This window comes from Rhinoraja longicauda, chromosome 5 (assembly GCF_053455715.1).
Source record: "Rhinoraja longicauda isolate Sanriku21f chromosome 5, sRhiLon1.1, whole genome shotgun sequence".
NCBI lineage: Eukaryota > Metazoa > Chordata > Chondrichthyes > Rajiformes > Arhynchobatidae > Rhinoraja > Rhinoraja longicauda.
In genome coordinates, this window is record NC_135957.1 from 76,917,507 (window position 1) to 76,933,086 (window position 15,580).

Here is a 15,580-nt window from a genome sequence, read left to right on the forward strand (position 1 = left end):
CCCACCCAAGTCGCACCTGTTTCCCATTTTCACCCACCAAACAGCCTACAATGGCCTGTTTTCCTTATCATCGTTACTTTTTTGCATATCTTTCATTTATTGTTCTTTATCTCTCTACATCATCGTCTATGTCTCTCATTTCCCTTTCCCGCGACTTTCAGTCTGAAGAAGTGTCTCGACCTGAAACGTCACCCATTCCTTCCCTCCAAAGATGCTGCCTGTCCCGCCGTGTTACTCCAGCTTTTTGTGTTTATCTTCGGTTTAAACCAGCATCTGCAGTTCCTTCCTACACAGAGGGAGGGATATGCAGTATATACAGGCAGATTAAATCAGTTTAACGTGGCATCAAGTTCGACACAAACATTTTGTGGGCCGAAGGGCCCATTCCTGTGCTTTACTGTTCTACGCTCTATCATAAGATCATCAGTGATAGGAGCAGAATTAGGCCAATCGGCCCATCGAGTCTACTCTGCCATTCAATCATGGCTGATCTATCTCTCCCTCCCAACCCCATTCTCCTGCCTTCTCCCCCTAACCTCTGACACCCTTATTAATCAAGAATCTATCTATCTCTGCCTTAAATATATCCACTGACTCGGGCTTCACAGCCTTCTGTGACAAAGAATTCTACAGATTCATCACCCTCTGACTAAAGAAATTCCTCCTCATCTCCTTCCTAAAAGAACGTCCTTTAATTCTGAGGTTATGACCTCTAGTCCTATTCTGTATGTTTCAATGAGGTTCCCCCTCATTCTTCTAAACTTCAACGAGTAGAGGCCCAGTTCCGTCAATCGCTCATCATAGGTTAACCTACTCATTCCTGGAATCATTCTTGTAAACCTCCTCTGGACTCTCTCCCGAGCCAGCACACCCTCAGATATGGTGCCCAAAATTGCTCACAATATTCCAAATGCCTGACCATCGGCTTATAGAGCCTCAGCATTACCTCCCTGTTTTTGTCTACAAGCCCTCTCGAAATAAATGCTAGCATTGCGTTTGCTTTCTTTACTGCAGATTTGACTTGCAGATGAATCCTGCACCAGCACTCTCAAGTCCATTTGGATTTCTGGATTCTCTCCCCATTTAGAAAATAATCTACTCCTTTATTCCTACTACCTAAATGCATGACTCCACACTTTGCTACACTATATTCCATCTGCCACTTCTCTGCCCACTCTCCCAACCTGTCCAAGTCATTCTACAGAGTCCCTGCTTTCTCTACACTACCTGCCCCATCACCTATTTTTGTACCATCCGCAAACCTGGCCACAAAGCCTTCAATTCCCTCATCCAAATCATTAATATACAATGTGAAGAGCTGCGGCCCCAGCACTGAGCCCTGCGGAACTCCACTAGCCACTGGCAGCCAACCAGAAAAAGCCCTCTTTATTGTCACTCTTTGTCTTCTGCCATCCAGCCAACCTGCTATCCATGCTAGTATCTGTCCTTTGATACCATGGGCTCTCATCTCTTAGCAGCCTCCCGTGTGGCACCTTATCAAAGGCTTTCTGAAAATCTAGGTAAACAACATCTACTGCTTCTCCTTTGTCTGTCCTGCTGTTTATTTCTTCAAAGAATTCCAGCAAATTCGTCAGGCAAGACCTCCCCTTCAGAAAGCTATGCTGACTGGCCTATTTTATCATGAACTTCTAAGTACTCTATAACCTCGTCCTTTATAATGAACTCTAGCATCTTACCAACCACCAAAATCAGATTAATCGGCCTACAGTTTCCACTATTCTGCTTTGCTCCCTTCTTGTGCAGCGGGGTAATATTAGCAATTTTCTAATCATCTGGAACCACTCCTGACCCTAGTGATTCCTGAAATATCACTATCAATGCCTCCACATCTCTAAAGCCACCTCTTCCAGAACCCTTGGGTGTAGTCCATCTGGTCCAGCTCCAGCCCTTGCAGCTTCCCAAGCATCTTCTCCATGTAATAACCACTCCACTAACTTCCACCCCCTGACTCTCTTGAATTTCAGGCACATTGCTGGTGTCTTCCACTTCAATGTACTAATGCCTTTGGCAAAACGGCTCTTTTCAACTGGCACTGAATCCAGAGGCTATTTTTTACTGGATCACATGCTTCACAAAGGTAAAACCTGTGAATACTGACAGAAGCTCATGAACAAATTGGCTAGGGGCTTAAATAATCGATAGCCTGGAGGATTTTTCTCACTGCCTGCCCAGTAGGTATTATTTACAGTGTGCTGAAATACGCAGTTATCTCGGAAGCATTTCAAGCATCTGATTTGTCAGGTGCCCATGCTCTCCATTCTTGGTGGGAGGAAGTTTTGTTTTTGTAACATTTAAAAAAGGTCTTTCTAATGAAATAACCTGCTTTACCAGTGTCCTGATTGATTTAGAAGACAGGCACAAAAAGGCTGGAGTAACTCAGCGGGTCAGGCTGCATCTCTGAAGAAAAGGAATAGGTAACGTTTCTGGGTCGAGACCCATTCTTCAGACGGAGACTCAGGGGAAAGGGGAACGAGAGATATAGATTGGACTTAGGAGAAATGAAGGCAGGAATGCAAAAAGCACCAATAATCAAGGAAATGTAGGGCACATAATAGGCCATTGTTGGGTGTGGGATAAGTGACAACGAGTAAACAGAGGAACTCAACAGGACGACAGTGAAACTAGTATCACGACTAGAGTGGGGGATGGATGTAGAGAGAGGGGATGCAATGGTTACTTGAAGTTAGATAAATCAATATTCATTAGTTTTTACAGAGGTACAACATGGAAACAGGCCCTTTGGCCCGATTCCACACCGACTATTGACCATTGATCACCCGTTCATACTAGATCTGTTATCCCACTTTCTCAGCCACTCTCTCCACATTAAGGCCAATTTGCAGAGGCCAATCAACCTACAAAACTGCATGTCTGGAGTGTGGGAGGAAACCTGAGCACCTGGAGGAAAGCCACGCGGTCACAATGCAATTTTCGAGAAATGTTCCTCATATTTCCATACGGCTCAGGGGAAGGCCATTTAGCCCATTTCTCAAAGGATATCAATCTGTCTCATGCCCCCACTTATCTCTCTGCAACCTGTACCTTCTCATGTACCCATCCATTCCTTCCTTTCGCTTTCCTGTGCTAGGGATAATATAATAGCCAATTAAATTGCCAGCCCATCTTTGGGAGACAGGAGGAAACTGAAGCACTTCGAGGTCAACGGGAGAAAGTGCCAACTTCACACAGAGAGCACCGAAGGTCAGGATCAGACCCAGATCACTCAAGCTATGAAGCAGAAGTAAGCACAAGCTACGAGCAAAAGTAATGGCTAATTACATTACAATGTTCACATTGGTTGCACAGGTTTGGCTTGAAAACCATATTTAAAATCAACTTCTATGCTGAGATTTTGTATTGGTTGCCCGTTATAAAGTAGAAGGGTGTTCCATCACAACCACCCCAGAATCACGGTGCTTGTCATCCTATCCGAACAAAAATAGTATCAAAGCTCGGCCATCTAATTGATATCAGTGTATGGCAATTTTCAACACAAGGCATTCATCAGGTTTTACCAATAGTTAAATAGCCCCTCTGGTGAGTGGACATGCATAAAATACCTTAAGCACACGTAACATATTTAGATAATCCTCACATTTTTACAGTGAAATTCAAACATACACATTAAGATTATAAATAACAATTTGATTTGACGAAACGTAACAGGGATTTTTTATTAAACCACACATTGTCCTTCAGAACCAGTCAAGAACTTGTGTGCATGAAGAGCGTGGGATGATGGATAGAGGGTGTATCTAGATGCACATAACATGCTGCAAGTTGGTACAATTTCCCCTTGAATATTTACTAAATTATCGTCAACATTTCTAGTTTAAATGATTTGTGACATCATTTTTTATGTACAATATGCACCACTTTTGCATTCATGGCCAGAAGCACAAACTTGTCAACTGGTTCGGTTTTTAAAGAGTGTTACTTGTACTTATTTTACAAAGAGGGGTAATATTTGTATGGTAGTATCCTGAACTAATTGAAAACTCTTTATCAAGCTGGAAAAATGAAAAAATTAAGCTAACTACCGTTTTCATTAATTGATTAAATAATTTACATTTACAGTGTCTTTAAGCAATACAATTAGAAAAAAAACAATGGATAAAGACAGATTAAAGGGCCTGTCTCACATTAGGCGATTTTAAGGCGACTGCTGGCGACTGTCAAAGTCGTAGCAGATCGCCAAACTTTTCTTTTACCCGACGACAATGACCACGACAATACCGAGTCAGGTCGAGATTACAGCGTCTTCGGAAACATCACGAAATTCCCACGCTGTCAATGCTTCTCCGGCGTCCTAATTTTCGCTGAAATCACTGACAAGTCGGTAAGTACTTGAGAGTTTTGAACTATAACATCTTGTATGGGTTACTTAAAAACCAAGCATCACTGTAACAAGGCAGAAACTGGATTTACTTCCAGTTTACTAATAGCTGTATTAAAAACATTAATTTTAAAAGTGGTTAAGTGGATTTTTGTGAAAACTGTGTGGGAATTCTTTGAAAATGTACGGGAGCTGCATATCTGGTTTCTGGGTTGCAAATCTGGGTTGGGAGCCCACTTTAAATGTAATGGCTGATGGCCATAAACATCGCAAAAATTCCCATGCTTACCTGACCGTCAAACTGTCGCCTCCAATCTACCTGTCAAATGTCCTGACGGTAAATAAATTGGTTAAACATAAGCATTTTATGGTTTTTTGAAATTACTTTACTTATTTTAATATTATGTGCTTCTTATTTTAATATTATGTGCTTCTAAGAGAACCTAGCAAACCTGGGGACAGCAGGCGACAGCGCCCGCAATAAGCAACGATACCTGCCGACAAGCCAGCTGTCGCCGAGAAATTTCAAACCGGATGATTTCTCAGCGACGCGCTGAGATCCACTACGATTCCTGGAAGACTCCTCACGATCATGCCCGCGATACCCGGCGAGCTGTTGGCGACAGCCTAGTCGCCGGCAGTCGCCTTAAAATCGCCTAAAGTGGGACAGGCCCTTAAGTGAGTTAGTTAGAAGGTGGCAGATAGTATAAAGAAAATAAACATTTGTTCACTTTGATAAGGAAGAATTGAAAAGCAGAATATTTTTAAACTTGGGGATTGAATAAATATTGTGGTATAAATGAATCTAGGAATGTTTGTACTGCCAACAATTAAGGTGGTAAATGGTGCATTGGCTTTTAATGCAAATGGGTTGGAGTGTAAGAGAAAAGGAGTCAGTGTATTTGTACACTAGCAGTTTAGTTTTGTTCACAACACCAAAGGACGGAACCACTTGCCTTGCAGATAATACAACGTGGATTATCACTCCTCTCCTAATCTGACTCCTTTTCACTTTGGACTTTACTTTAGACTTTAGAGATATAGCGTGGAAACAGACCCTGCGGTCCACCGAGTCCGCACTGACCAGCGATCATCCCATACACTAGCACTATCCTACACACTATGGACAATTTACAATCTTTACCAAAGCCAAGTCAGTAACCTATATCCCCATATGTCCTTGAAATGTGGGAGGAAACTGGAGCACCTGTAGTCAGATCGAACCCAGATCTCTGGCACTGTCAGGCAGCAACTCTACCACTGCACCACTGTGCCGCCCACTTTTAGCCTTTATCACTTCTCCACCCATCAGCCAATCAAACCCTCACCTGCATCCACCCATCGTTTGCCAGGCTTTGTTCCACACCCAGCTCTTTTCCAGCTTTCTTCGGACTGATTGGAGTACGGCGACCTACTCTAATGTCCCAACCTTAAACGTTGCCTGTCTATTCCCTCCATAGATGCTATCTGCCTGCTGAGTTCCTCCAGCACTTTGTGTTTTGCTCAAGATACCAGCATCTGTAGCCTTTTACGTCTTCACTAGATTGCTTCTTGGGATTGTTTTATTCTGCAAAGAGACACTGAATATGAGAACTTTACAGCGAACTCTCACTGGAGTTTTGAAATGCACAAAACAATTTAATTGAAGCATCAGTGATGACTGTCTAGATGCCAAAACTCTGTTTTCCCTGGGTGAAGAGTTCCAAATCGTAAGCTTTGGCTTGGGGTACGGAATGAAATGAGATGAGAGGGTTGTGGATCTTTTTTATTCTCTATTCTGAAAACTGTGGACATCAAGTCTTAATATTAAAAGATGCAATGGATAGATTTTTGATGGCTAAAAGAATCCAGGGATGAGGATTTCAGCTTTAGATGAGCTGAGGCAGGAGCAAATTCAAGTAACAATAAGTAGTCTTAAATGCATCTCCCAGTCTGAAGAAGGGTCTCAACCCGAAACACAACTATTCCTATTCTCCAGAGATGCTGCCTGGCCTGCTGAGTTATTCCAGCATTTTGTGTCTATCCTTGGTGTAAACCAGCATCTGCAGTTCCTTCCTACATTTTGTCTACTCCACTGCAAAATCTCCTCAAAGTACCTCTACATTGAAGTTCTCCTCCTCGCTCCAATGGGAGTTCTTCAACACTCTCTGTCGCTGCTCCCCCTCCGTCATTCCCCCTGTTCACTGAAGGAGGGTCGCGACCTGAAATGTTGCCTATTCCCTATCTCCAGAGATGTTGCCTGACCCGCTGAGTTACTCCAGGATTTTGAGGCCATCTTTGGTGCAAACCAGCATCTGCAGTTCCTCCATACACACTTAAATGCATATAGAAACATAGACATAGAAAATAGGTGCAGGAGTAGGCCATTCGGCCCTTCGAGCCTGCACCGCCATTCAATATGATCATGGCTGATCATCCAACTCAGTATCCTGTACCTGCCTTCTCTCCATACCCCCTGATCCCTTTAGCCACAAGGGCCACATCTAACTCCCTCTTAAATATAGCCAATGAACTGGCCTCAACTACCTTCTGTGGCAGAGAATTCCACAGATTCACCACTCTCTGTGTGAAAAAAAACTTTCTCATCTCGGTCCTAAAAGACTTCCCCCTTATCCTTAAACTTTCCTTTCATTCTTCCAAAGCAAAATAGACAACATCTACAGCACCTTAACCACCAACGCACCTGCTCCCCCTCAAACCACCTGCCCCCCCTTATCCTGTCAGCCCCTGCCTCAGTTCTCCCCAATCTCCACCACCGACCTCTCTGACCTCTTCACAGGAATACAAACTGCCACCTGCTCTCTGGACCCCATCCCCTCCAGCTTTGTCAAGGCCTGCCTTCCTGCTCTCTCTCCACTTATCACTGCAACAATAAACTCCTCCCTGTCCACTGGCATCGTCCCGCCATCCCTCAAAATCGCTGCTGTCACCCCCATTCTGAAAAAACCTGGTCTAAACCCTGACACCCCAAACAACTTCAGACCAATCTCCAACCTACCCTTTCTGTCCAAAGTTTTGGAACGTGCTGTAGCTTCCCAACTAAAATACCACCTCTCTACCAATAACCTGTATGAAACTTTCCAATCTGGATTCCGCTCAAACCACTGTACTGAAACTGCGCTCCTCAAAATCACAAACGACATTCTCCTCTCCTCCGACGCTGGCAACCTCAACATCCTCATCCTACTTGACCTCAGCGCCGCCTTTGACACCATAAATCACTCCATTCTCCTCACCCGACTTGAAACCTCCCTTAACATCACCGGCACAGCCCTATCCTGGTTTAAATCTTACCTCTCTGACAGACACCAGTTCATCTCCATTAACAACTGTAAATCCCCCACCGCTCCCCTCCCCCAAGGTGTTCCCCAAGGCTCAGTCCTTGGCCCCCTCCTCTTCATCCTCTACCTGTTCCCCCTTGGTCAATTAATCCGCCGTCATGGTCTCAACTTCCACTGCTTCGCCGATGATATCCAGCTCCTCATCTCCACCAAGTCAATCTCCTCCACCACACACTCTACACTGACAAACTGCATTACTGAAATAAAATCTTGGCTTCAATCAAACTTCCTCAAACTCAATTGCAACAAATCTGAAATCATCATCATTGGTCCAAAAATGCTCACCAAATCCACCCAAAACTTCATCCTCAACATTGATGGTCTCCCAGTATCCACCTCACCTCACATCCGGAATCTTGGAATCATCCTTGATCAAACCCTCTCCTTCGACAAACACATCAAACACATCACAAAGACAGCCTTCTTCCACCTCAAAAACATTGCCCGTCTCCGTCCATCCCTCTCCTCCACAGCTGCAGAAACCCTCATCCACGCCTTCATCACCTCCCGTCTGGACTACTGCAACAGCCTCCTCTATGGCGCACCCTCAAAAATCATCAATAAACTTCAATACATTCAAAACTCCGCTGCCCGTCTACTCACACACACCTCGATCCGTGACCATATCACCCCCGTCCTTTATAAACTCCACTGGCTCCCCATCCCCCAGAGAATCCAGTACAAAATCCTCCTCATAACCTACAAAGCCCTCCATAACCTGGCCCCATCCTACCTGACCGACCTCCTCCACAGGCACACTCCCACCTGCACCCTCCGCTCTGCCGCTGCCAATCTCCTATCCCCCCACATCCGGACTAAACTCAGATCCTGGGGGGACAGGGCTTTCTCCATCGCTGCTCCCACCCTATGGAACTCACTACCCCAAACCGTTAGAGACTCCCCCACACTCACCACATTCAAAACATCGCTGAAGTCTCACCTGTTCAGTACTGCCTTCAACCACTGAAGGTCACCTCACCTACTGTCTCCTTTCTCTGTTCATTTATTTATTTACTTATTTATCTATTTATTAATTTCCCTATGTTCTCAAAATCTCTGTAAAGCGTCTTTGAGTATATGAAAAGCGCTATATAAATAAAATGTATTATTATTATTATTATTATTAAACTGTGACCCCTTGTTCTGGACTTCCCCAACATCAGGAACAATCTTCCTGCATCTAGCCTGTCCAACCCCTTAAGAATTTTGTAAGTTTCTATAAGATCCCCCCTCAATCTTCTAAATTCCAGCGAGTACAAGCCGAGTCTATCCAGTCTTTCTTCATATGAAAGTCCTGCCATCCCAGGAATCAATCTGGTGAACCTTCTCTGTACTCCCTCTATGGCAAGAATGTCTTTCCTCAGATTAGGAGACCAAAACTTAACGCAATACTCCAGGTGTGGTCTCACCAATGCCCTGTACAACTGCAGCGGAACCTCCCTGCTCCTATACTCAAATCCCCTCGTTATGAATGCCAACATACCATTTGCTTTCTTCACTGCCTGCTGCACCTGCATGCCTACTTTCAATGACTGGTGTACCACGACACCCAGGTCTCGTTGCATCTCCCCTTTTCCTAATCGGCCACCATTCAGATAATAGTCTGCTTTCCTGTTCTTGCCACCAAAGTGGATAACCTCACATGTATTTGGTCTGAATTTGTGGGTCAAAAATGTCACCAAGGGAATGGAGTTCATGGTTGGAATACCGAACAATAACTTTGTTCTCCCAATTAATTAGTTGGAAGAAAACCTCAGCTCATACATTACACACCATCAAGCGCAGGTTAACTGTGAGTTTAATAATCTGCTGGAAGTAAATAGAGGATTTGATATACGTTGATAAAATAACCCTTGGAGCACAGATTTTCCATGGTATCATCCCATTTTTCAGCTGCATATTTACTTGGTCCACATTAGACACATCAATTGTACATTTGATTCTTGTGCAGATGACATTATTAGCTTCCTGGTCAGCACATGCAGACTGGTGACTGGGCAGAATAATCTGAACCCAATCTGGAATTTGCTCTTTGTGCTCTGTGTATTTTTTCCAATGTATTTTCCCCTCAATATATGACTGGCATGGTTCTTGATGTTTAAGATTCCAACTTTATGGTCCTGTAAAGACACGTTTCATGGAGGACAGTGCTTGGCATGAGATTTTTAAATTACATTTTGCCACATGATGTCACTTAGCCAAGCATCCTTTCTTCTGCTTTCTGCACTTGAGGTCATAATTGAACTCGGTAAAAAGTACATCCTGTAAAAGGAATACCTAATGACCTATTGTCTATTGTTTTAAGGGGTTGGACAGGCTAGATGCAGGAAGATTGTTCCCGATGTTGGGGAAGTCCAGAACAAGGGGTCACAGTTTAAGGATAAGGGGGAAGTCTTTTAGGACCGAGATGAGAAAGTTTATTTTCCACACAGAGAGTGGTGAATCTGTGGAATTCTCTGCCACAGAGGGCAGTTGAGGCCAGTTCATTGGCTATATTTAAGAGGGAGTTAGATGTGGCCCTTGTGGCTAAAACGATCAGGGGGTATGGAGAGAAGGCAGGTACAGGATACTTAGTTGGATGATCAGCCATGACCATATTGAATGGCGGTGCAGGCTCAAAGGGCCGAATGGCCTACTCCTGCACCTATTTTCTATGTAATAATGGGCCTACTGTTCCAAGATGCATTATACTCACTGTCTGTATTAAATATGACTTGCTATTGCAGAGATTCTGGACAACATTAATTAATATCTCATAATATGGGCTCATGAGTGGTAATAAATACAAAATACAATAACAAATGCTTGGCAAATCAGTGTTTCAGCAAAAACAAAAAGCCTTTAATACTTTTGCACCAGTCATGTGATTTAGTACTGTGCCTTTGCTTGCATTACAATACTGCAGCAGGCATTTACTGGCATTGCTCCAGCAATGAGCTCAGCATGTTTTCTGCAGAGTAGAGATGGAAATAACAGCAGCAGTTCCTCAAAACATTTCAGCCTTTAGTGTAAAGTATTTTCATAAAGAAGACATGTACAACACCAGACCCCTCTAGTTGAGATTCATCCGTACAACTCTGTCCATTCTTCTGTTGCTCACCACCTATAGTATATAGTGGCATACATAGGGGATTGTCCTTAGATTAATGACCTTAAGCTGAAGGATGTCTCTTTAATATTTGAGCACCAATTTTGGTGTTGGTGAAGGCAGAACACAGGTACAATGCAGGTGCAACACCGTTCAAATAAATCAAGGTTTAAGAAGGCATGATGGCAAGCAGCAAACAGGATCCATCCAGTTTAGCAAAGAACTTGACTGTTTCATGAGCAGTTGACATGACCAGTTATACTTTCCTTCGAATACCGTTATAGCTAAAAGGTTTCATTGTGGTAAGCTGGGATATAAAGCAATGGTCGACGACATAACACAAGGCATTTATTGTGCTGAGGTGTTCCAATAATGAATAGCCAAGCTTAGAGCCAGCTCTACACAAGACAAACCATTTGGGTTACAGGTGAGCTTTCAAGGAACTATGGTTCAGAATCCTATGAAGAAGAAAACAGAACAAACGATTAAGAATATAGAACACAGATCAGTCCAGCATAGGAAACATGCTCTTTGGCCCACAATGTCCACACCGGACGAGATGACAAGGCAAGTTAATCTCCTTTGCCTGTACAAGATGCATATCCACCATTCCTTGTATATTCATGTATCTATCCAAAGGCCTCTTGAATGCTACTATCATAATTATCTCCACCACTACCCCTGGCAGTGTGTTTCACGCACCCACCTCTCTCTGTTTAAAAAACATGTCCTGCACATCTATATACTAAAACTCTTGTTTGTTTGTTTGTTCCTGAACGACAGTCAAAAAGGTACACGATAGCGTGACAATTTTAAGGGGGGGGGAGAGGGGACGGGGGGAGGTGAGGGTGCTGCACCAATGCAAGAGAGGTTGGGACCTTACTCACCGTCGTCCCGTGGTCCTATGGAAGAGGTTTCACTGAAATCGGTGTTATATTTATAAAGTTATTCACATTTTAAAGTTTAAAAAAATGCGCATGCGCAGTTGGGGCCCCGTTGATCTGGTAGTCACATAAAATGACTGCCGCATCCATGCATGCGCAGTTGGGGCCCGTTGATCTCGGGACGAGCAGGGCTCGGCCGCCTGTCTCTTGGGGGCGAGTTTGCCGGCTCCGAAGCGGTGGGAGAGCCAGGCCTTGGGCTGGGTGAAGCAGCCTGGGCCTGGCCCTGAACGTGACCGGCTAACCGCGAGCCTGAGGTGGGCCAAGGAGAGGAGAATGGCGGCAGCAGCGATTGTGAGGCCGGGCGTTGGCGTTGGTGGAGGTGGAGGCTGAGGCCTGGCGCTGGGCCTGCTCTCAGCTCCCCTGTCCCCCCTCCTCTCCCCGGCCGGCTCAGTGCCTTACCCACGCCGCCCAAAGTCCAGCAGCATCGGCGGCCATCTGGGCCGGGAGGCGGGGGGAATCTGCAACTGCATGCATGAAGGGACTGCACGTTTATAGCCCAACAGCGACGTTGGTGCAGTATCAACAAGACAAGACAAGAAGGGTCCAGCTGCATCGACCCGAGGGCCGACAGTGGAAGAGGCGCTGCCGTCTACCCACCGCACTGAACCCCCGCACTGCGACGGGACGGGACAGTACTCTCCCAGCTCCACTAATGCAACTCCTTTAGGCGGCGTCCGGGGGGAGGGGAGGGAGAGGGGAGGGAGGGGGAGAGGGGAGGGGGGGATAAGGGGGATTGAAAGGGGATGGAGTGGGTGAGTGGGGAGGGAGGGGAAGGGGAAGGGGGGAAGGGGAGGGGGAAGGGGAGGGGAAGGGGGAGGGGAAGCGGAGGGGAAGGGGGAGGGGGTGGTGGGAGGGTGAAGGGAGGCGAGGAGTGGGGGGTGGAGGGATGAGGATTGGAGGGAGGGGGATGGAAGGAGGGGAGGGGAGGGGTGGTGGAGAGAGGGGTGGAGAGGGGAAGAGGAGGTGGGAGAGGGGGGGAGGGAGAGAGAGAGAGAGGGGCGAGAGGGAAGTGAGAGGGGGGGAGGGGAGAGTGGGGGTGGGGGGAGGGGGGAAGTGGGGAGGGGGAAGAGAGGGTGCTGCACCAATGCAGGAGAGGTTTGGGCCCGAGTCCAATTGGTCTAGTTTCCTTTAAACTTTACCCCTCTCACCTTCAATCACACAAAATTAACGATACAGAGGGGGTCATTTGGCTCAATGTGTCTGTTTAAAAACATGTTCTTCAGCCTAATTCAACTATTGAGCACCAGGTCTACAGCCCTGCAGGGCATGTCTCTTCAAGTGCACTTGTGATGAGAATTTCTGCCTGTCACGCTTCAGGCACTGAGATCGCCACCACCCTCGGGGTTAATTTGAATTTTCTTTCCCATCTAATACCCCCACCAATTACTTTAAAACCTATGACTCATGCTTTTCTACTCCTCTGCTAAGAAAAATAGATCCTTCTTTTTTCATCTTGACACCTTAATTTCATCTACGTTAATTAAAGTTTTCCCTCAGGCTCCCCTGTCTAAAGGTAAGAACCTTGCCTAAAAATGTGTTCAAAAGGACACAAAGTCCTGAAGTAACTCAGCGGCTAAGGCAACATCTCTGATGAAGATGGATAGGCGATGTCTCGGGTCGAGACCCTTCTTCAGACTGATTGTAGGCAGGGAGACGAAAGCAGGAAAAGGGGAGAGGCAGACCAAAGCATGGCAGGAGATAGATCGACATAGGCAGATGGTTGGAACAAAGGCCAGAGATAAAAATCACAGAGGGGGAGCAGTGAGAGAGGGTCTCACAGAATTCCTGTCGGAGACAGGAGGAGAACTTCTTCAAAGTAGACATACATTGAGGAGGTTTCACAGTAGACCTGTCAACATTCTACAAGTTTCTAGAGCTGGTAATGTCCTTGTATGTCTCTTCTGCATCCTCTCCTTTGCAATTACATCTTTCCTGTAAAGTGTTGACTGCACTGTATACGGTACTCCAACTGCAAGGTAACTGCATATTTCCACACACCACTCTTATATTCTGTGCCTCAACCAATGTCACTTTAAACACCTTACTGACCTGTTCTCCTACCATTAAGAATTTCTGAATCTTAACTTCCAGGTCAATGTGTCCTTGCCTTGTTGCATCTCCCCAAATGCATCATTACATGTCTCTATTAAAAACCATTTATCACTCTCCCGCCAAAGTGACTCGATAAGGTTAATCTCGCAACAGCCTTTTTTTTAAGCAAAGGAATGCCAGAAAGATACATTTTCTCTGTCAACTTCCAGGGCAGTGCCTTGCACAAGATATCCCTCCTTTGTATCTTTAAATTGCATCTTGTTTTATTGGTGAACACTGCTACACAAAGGGGTTATTTTAATCATTGTTGTATTGCAAACTGCAAACTATGAATCACAGCAGAGTGGGCAGTTTTGCTCTCAAGTTTGCATTCCATGTGCATTGTTGAGGCTAGAATATATAGACATATAATGACGATTTTACAAACTTGCCTGAGCAGGCAAAACCATCACATTTTCATACACCAATTTCATACACCAATTATATAAACTGTGGACTAAGTTTACCCGAGTTATGATTACCAGCACAAACCTGAATTTAATTAGATTTATCTTTATATTTTTATGAGTTTAAGAAAAATATCAGCATCTCCGCCTAATTGGCAACAATAAGCTCCAGTATTTATATATTTTTCCTTCTAATAAACCTTGCAACTTAAAGAGAGTGACTCTTGAAATATTTTTATTAATAATATATTGAATGCCTGTAACCTACACATGATTATCACACATAACAATAAGCATAGACTTTGCTTTGGGATGAAAGAATATGGGTGGCACAGTGCCACAGCTGGTGGAGCTGCTGCCTCACAGAGCCAGAGACCCAGGTTAAATCCTGACCTCAAGTGCTGGCTGTGTGGAGTTTGCACGTTGTCTCTGCGACCACATGGGTTTCCTCCGTTCTCTGCTTTCCTCCCACATCCTAAAGATGTTTAGGTTTGTAGGTTAATTGGCCTCTGTAAAATGGCCCCGAGTGTGTATGGGAAAGTGGGATAACAGAACCATTGGGTGGCGCCACCACAGTAGCTGCCTTACCAACAGCCTGTCTGTCCTTTCTACTGTTTTTATTATTTTTTTGTATGTGTTAAAAGTCTGTTTTAGTGTTTCTTGGTTTGTTTTATGTGGAGGTTTGCGGGGGGGGGGGGGGGGGGAATTGGGGGAGATTTTTTTTCAATCTCGTGATGCAATTTTTCTCCGTGTCGTATCTCCAGAAGAAGGATATGGTGGCCATTGATTGGGAGAATTTGGGAGACAGCACCCGTATTTACGATCATATCCGGGTCTCTGGCGCTGTAAGGCAGCAACCCTACCGCTGCACCACTGTGCTGCCCAGATTTTTGGAGTGCACAGCAGGTCAGGCAGCATCAATGTTGAGAGCATCAGGAATAATGTTTCAGATTGATGGCCTTTCATCAGTGGTTTCAGATACTGTCTGCATTTTCTGTTTTTACGTCCTCACATAGCTGCCCATCTGAACACCTGTCTGTGTCATGGTATGCAATGAACCATTGCTGGACTGGAAGACAATTTCAATAAAAAATAACAAAAAATTGCCAACATGAAAAGACTCGTTCATTGCTCATGACCATGGCTCCAATTCATTATGAAGGTCTACAATAAGATGAAAGTTTCATTCTACTTTGGTGCCAACAGAATCCAGGTTATACATTTTTACCTTTGCTGTAATTATCATCTGAACGACTGATGAATGTCTAGAAAGAGTGAAATGGAAATTAGTCATGTGCACCTATGTACATGTAGAAAATCTTAGATGATCAATTGTTAGCCTTTGCTAAGGT

The 15,580-nt window shown here is 44.8% G+C and overlaps 1 protein-coding gene across 2 annotated transcripts in view; it reads right to left on the reverse strand.

The window, feature by feature from the left end:
• Nucleotides 1–9,567: 9,567 nt before the first annotated feature.
• Nucleotides 9,568–15,580, reverse strand: part of sh3bgrl2 (SH3 domain binding glutamate-rich protein like 2) — a 59,088-nt gene continuing 53,075 nt past the window's right edge. The window contains exons 4-5 of one of the 2 annotated variants that reach the window (XM_078400241.1): nt 15,457–15,493; nt 9,568–11,244 (exon numbers count right to left, since the gene is read on the reverse strand). In XM_078400241.1, coding sequence (XP_078256367.1) covers nt 11,237–11,244; nt 15,457–15,493 — 45 coding nt within the window. In that variant the 3' untranslated portion in view covers nt 9,568–11,236. The remainder of the gene's footprint in view (nt 11,245–15,456; nt 15,494–15,580) is intronic. The other variant, XM_078400242.1, reaches the window with a different exon arrangement.